General features: G+C 46.2%; 1 protein-coding gene across 2 annotated transcripts in view; it reads right to left on the minus strand.

The window, feature by feature from the left end:
* Positions 1-4,670, minus strand: part of Rps6kc1 (ribosomal protein S6 kinase C1) — a 146,279-nt gene extending 141,609 nt beyond the window's left edge. For both annotated transcript variants that reach the window (XM_029476266.2, XM_021159114.3), the window contains exon 1: positions 4,394-4,670. In XM_029476266.2, coding sequence (XP_029332126.1) covers positions 4,394-4,498 — 105 coding nt within the window. In that variant the 5' untranslated portion in view covers positions 4,499-4,670. The remainder of the gene's footprint in view (positions 1-4,393) is intronic.
* Between the last annotated feature and the right edge of the window lie 1,330 nt (positions 4,671-6,000).

The raw sequence follows: 6,000 nt of genomic DNA on the forward strand, positions 1-6,000 counted from the left end.
AAACCCATTTGCTGAGACTCTGGTGTATGAGAGTTTTATGCTGAGCAGTAACAGTCAAAGGGATGGATTAAGACAAGATATTTGAAAAAAACAGAAAAAGTGAGCGCCATGAGTTTTCAAACATTTAAGTGCCCAGCACACACACACACACACACACACACACACATATATATATATATGAATGAGACAGAAGGCCCAGGTGGGACACCCCAGTACCTAGTACGACAGACGCTTTATGACACGGGCCTTCGGCTGCACGTCTTGTTTCTTAAGCACGTCTTGTAGGCCCACTACCAGCCCATTTTCATTAAAAGGCAAACCCCACTCCCTGCCTGCTCATGATCCTGAAAAAGTGGCTTAACTTCTCTAAGCTTTGACTCTCTCAGCGGCAACATGGCAACAACAGCAGTACTCACTCACTGGGCAACTGTGACAGAGGTGTTTACTTATACCGAATGGTGATTCACAGTAAGCACCATGCAGGTGTCTGCTATTGCATTCAATAAACGTTAGCTACATGAAATGAAGACATACGGAGGCTCAGCCTGAAACTCCACATTACATGCAGGACAGGCAACCTCAAAGCATTGCTCAAAAGGAAGAGCTAAATAAATAGGAGGGCTATATGGACATATACCAGGAGAGTTGCTATTTTTAAGTCAACAATTCTTCTAAAATAAATCTTCATTTTCAAGGCAATCTTTCATCAAAAATGTAAGCAGCCTTTTTTTTTTTTAAGAATTTGAAAAAATCTAAATAACAAATTTTGAAAGAAAGAGTACTTACACAATCGGATTTCAAGATATAGTACAAAGACAGACACAGTAAACAACAACAACAACTTTTAAAGGTGGTGTGGTAGCAAGAGAAACAAAGCCACACGTGCCCATAACTTATAGGAGTGTTCACAGGAGTGGCACTCAAAACAGCCTGAAGAAACCCAAATGTCCATCACCAGGCAAACAAGTGATACACCCTGCAACCGCACACAGTGCAAGCCCCCAGAGCCAGCTAAGCAGGCCTTCAGAACACAATCCTACAGAAACCTGACGGTGGGTCACAAAAGCCTCTGACCACTGTGCATGGATGCTCTGGAAACTTCTATAAGTCTTACGTTCCAGGTTACTTTGGTTACTCTAAAAACAAAAATTAAAAAGCAGTAAATCTGTTGGCTTGCTTGTAAATAACTATGACGTTATCTCAAGCCTACCAAGTTCTAAAATATACACACATAAGTACTAAAGAGGTTTAAGATAAAAAAATTTTTCTTTGTTGTCCAATATGCAATGGTTCTAATTCTACTCCTGAGCGTCATAAATACAGGAATTGTTCCTCAAGGCTTGATCAGGAGCAGGAAGCACACAGAGATGTCTGTAGCCTTTCTCCTGGGTTCTCAGGGGAGTGCAGTTACCTGGTTAATTCTCCTGAGGAAAAATGTTTTTCTTCTTAGGTTCCAGGAAAACAATAAATATTTTATTTGATTTATAATGTTATGCATAATTATTTTTAAAATGAACCTCCACATAGATTGACCCTTAATTTAAAAAACAAAACATGTAAGTGTGTAAAACTCCAAGCATGTAAAACTCAAGCTGTGGGGCCACTGAGTAAGTAGTGGCTGGCTCAGGAAGTCAGCCTGCCCTCCTAGGGTTCGGTCTCTAGAGCTCACGTGATGGGACAAAACCGATTCCTCTGACCTCCACACACATGCCAGGCACTCACACGTACACATGCACAAACATAAAATTAAATACAAAATGTTTTAAAAAAAGAAAAAACCCTCAGGCTGCACACAGCTCAGTGGCACAGGCTCTCACTTCTATGAGACCCCAGGTTTGATCCCTAGCTTACACAACAACCAAAACAAAACGAAACAAAACAAAAAGACCTGCTCACATTGTAAAGCCCACACTGTGTTTCGTGAGCAATGATGAGGACAGACAGACACTTATGGAGAGAAGGAAGTCAATGGCCGGCCATGGGCAGCGTGCACAGCAGAGCATGTGGGTCAGTCTCAGGAACGTGCTACGTCTCCTCTCAGGTTCTATGCTAACATTTTAAATCTGCATCCGAGCAACACTCCTTTTTGAAAAGTAAGAATACAATTATTGTACTCAGGGCTTTCATACCCAAGGCCTTTATGGGTTCCATCCCTTAAAGGTTCCCACCTCTGACCCCTCTTCCTTTTCCAACTGTTCGCATCTTGCACCACCTGAGCAGTAGCAATCTCTCTTCTGACCACCCCCCCCCCCACAGCTCTTCACTGTGGTGCCTGCGGAACTATACTGTAATACCATATTCCTAGACTACTGTACCTATTTAAGCACAATAAATTCCATTCTACTGTAAGTACAAAGACGAAGCCCAGAACTCTCCCTTGCATACCTTATAGTGCCAAGTGTCTGGAACTGCACCCCCACATCACACAGTGACTAGAAGAAGGAGAAGAACATACTGCAGAGGGCTCAGTGTCCAAGAGCACTGGCTGCTCTTGCAGAGGACCCAGGCTCAGGTCACAGCACCCACATGGTCGCCCACTATGGTCTGTAGCTTCAGTTCCAGAGGATTCAACTACCTCTTCTGGCCTCTGCCTGCACCAAGCACACGTGTAGTACACATGCCTACATGCAGGTAAAACACTCATACATATAAAATAAAAATAAATAAATAAATAAATCTTGGGAAAGAAAAAGAAAACCTCTATCGATGTGGGGGATCTGCACCAGCCACTGCCTTAGCTGAAATGAAGAAACCAAGACCATTGCTAGAGAGAAGCCTGCTCTCTGCCTAGCAGGCACAGATTGATGCAACGCTGCTGTGAGAGGGAGCCGTTTCGGTTTGTGGGTATGACAGGCACCTGGTCTGTTAAACAGTTCTGGTTCTAGAAGTTGTGTATCAGGAAACCAAAGATCGCAAATGACCAAAGAGGTCTCAAGATTGCCTAGCAAGGATCCCCTCACTTCCTTACATTTCTTTGAAAAAACTGCTACTCGCACCCCACGTACACAACACTGACCTAGGCAAACTTCTCCCTACTCTTAAGAACTTGATCTTCTTGCTGTCTTGAGAAACTTGCTCAACTCAGCGACGCACTCCCATCTGTCTGACTGCATCATCTCCATGCGCTGCCAGCCCCTTGCAATGCCCCAAGCTCAGTTTACCCCAATCTCTTCTTTCAGGTTCCTCAGGGCAGGTTCCTGAGTGCTTTTTGCATATTCACTGCACTATTAACATGATTATTGCTCCTCCATCGATACCCCTCTTCTTCAAGACTTAACACTAGCAACTCAGTTTCCTCATCGTGGGTTAAGCAGAACTGGTCCCAAAGCCCAAAGCTGCTACTGCTCTGCAACAGAAACTTTAGCAAACTTTTAAACTTCCTTGAATCTGCTTCCTCATCATGAAGTTGTACAAAATGCCCAGCATACACACAGCAGTGCACATAAGACATGCACACAAGCGCTGCACATAAATACTTATTTCATGTTATTGTTCTCATTTCCCAGGAAAACGAGTTCTCAAAACTCAAGCTGAGGCAACAAAATTTAAGAAAAACAGTACTAAATTTGGAACAGTGAATTTATGTAAGCAGCCTCACCCCCCCCCAAAAAAAATTACCATTTATTTATTTGGGGGGACGACCACCTTCAGTGGTCAGAGGACAATTTGCAAGAGTCAGTTCTCTCCTTCCACCATGTAGGTCCCAGGGATTGAAAACAGTTCTTCGGGCTTGACAGCAAGCATCTTTACCTGCAGAGCCATTGTGCCAGACCAACCACCCTCAAGTCTCACTTAAGTACACATGTGTCTCCTGAAAAGATTCAGAAAAACTCAGAAGCAAAGGCTAGAGATCCAAGACGAGCGTCTTAACAGCGAAATCTTCCCAAGATTCTACCTGCCTCACAGCAAGCCAGTCACTGAATGAGAAGAGGAGAAGTCCCTTCCGTTACATAAGCCCCACAACACACCCACTAACATTTTTAAGTGTGTGTTTTCCCTCTGGAACGCGCCAGCCCAATTCTGCAAATTTCATTCCAAGAGAAAGTCCACATGGGACAGAGGACTAGGTCATCCATTTAAAGGCATCCACCAGTGTTCCACCCCAGAATGGCTGGTGGAGCCCGGCATCCCTTATGGAGCCTGCACCCCAGTCTACCAGGAGTCCATTCTCATGCTTAGAGTTCCCATCATCTCTATCCTGAGGTCCCTCTCTCCTGAATGAGTTCTCCAATATCTCCATCCTGGAGTCCTGTCTCTGCCTGGAGTTCCTGTGTACTGTCTAGGGTCTCCTGTCCGAGTCTCCATCCCTCCCTACCAACCTACCTACCACTCGCCGCACCCAGCCGCAGCCCGGAGCCCGTGCCCCGCCCAGTGTCCCTATCCAGAAACTCACCCGTGCAGTAACCTTATAGACAGTGTAGCCCCTGGGGTGTCGCTGGGGCTCAGTGACAGTGTAGAAGCGGGCCAGGTCCGCGCTGTGACCCCAAGGAGAGGTCATCCTCCCTCCGCCCGTGCTTCCGCCAGCTGGGGACCATCGGGCAGCCCAGCCGTGCCGGACTCCACGCAGCACTGAGCACGAACACCGCGAAGAGGGGGCGGTGGCTCCTGGGGGCTGTCGCTTGGATCTGCTTCCGGATCACCACACTCACTTCCGGGTCATTCCGGTCTACGTTCGGGATAAGAAGGTGCGGCTTTGGATCCTCTCGGAGCTGTATCGTCCGCTGCAGTTACGAGCGCCTGGCTCAGTCGCCATGGAGACCGGAGGGGTCCCTACTAAGTCTCCAGGTGCACTAGCTTCGATGTCTACTAGAATTTGCGAGCTGGGGAGAGGTTTGGGCCTCACGCCCTGTGCTCCTGTAGAGTCCTGGTTGATGGACGCCTCGGTACCCGAGCAAGCATCTCCTTTCCTTCCCTACTTACTCTGTGCCGTGCCCACAGCAACATCGCAGCGCTCTGACAGACACGTCCCCATTTTTCCGTAGATGAACCCTCTCTGACATACCTACAGCTGCACGACAAGCCCTCACCCTACATGAAGGTGCATCCCTCCCGCATTCTCAGGAAGATTGCTGAGAGTTTGAGACCAGCATGGGTCAAGTAGTGAGTTCCGAGTCAACCTGGGCTACATGGGGGGAACCTGTCTCAAAACACAAAATCTGCTCAGTCACAGGATCCAGGGCAGTCTGCTATACATAACAAGACTCTCAACAACAACAAAGTTTGTTGTTTTTTCAACGGTCCCTAGATTCTTAAATGTGCATCTGTTGTGGGGGGTTGTGGAAGGAGACTCTCAAAGTCACCACAAAGAGTCTCCAGTTTCTATTGATTGGCATTCCCTACCTGGCAATTTTTTTTAACTTTTTCTTTCCCAAAAGATTCATTGCAAGGTTTTGTCATTGTTAATTCTGTGTCTCTTGCTTCCTCTCCTGCCTTCTAACCCCTAGAACACACAGTTAAGGAAGGAAGGAAGGAAGGAAAGAAAGAAACAAAGAGGGAAAAACAGAGATGGTAAGAAGAATTAGAGACGTGGTTGAGTAGTTAGTTAGGATCTCTGGTTGCTCTTCCAGAGGAATGGGTGAGGTTCAATTCCCAGCATGCAAGTGGCAGCTCTCAGCTGCCTGTAACTCCAGTTCTGAGGGATCTGATGCCCTCTTCTGGCCTCCTCCAGCACACAAGTAGTACACATACCTAAGAGCAGAAAAAAACCCCATACACATGAAAATAAAAATCCTTTTACAAAGGAAAAGAGTGACTTTAGCACCCTTCGTCTGCTCACATCTCCATCCCAGCCTGACACCCTTGCTCATTTGAAAACTACTTGCTCCACTCATGTGCTGAATTCCACTCTCTCTTTGGCAGAAAGAAAAACGTTCTAATAATGTCTCCACCCTGTATGTTTGATCTTCCACTATTAACCTCTTCTGAGCCTTTAGGCTTTTCCTTTTCTTATTATTTCTTTTATGTGTATGAGTCTTTTGCCTGCCTGCATGTATGTTCACC

This window comes from Mus caroli, unplaced genomic scaffold (assembly GCF_978045245.1).
Source record: "Mus caroli unplaced genomic scaffold, Mus_caroli_1 scaffold_1, whole genome shotgun sequence".
NCBI classification, from domain to species: Eukaryota; Metazoa; Chordata; class Mammalia; order Rodentia; family Muridae; genus Mus; species Mus caroli.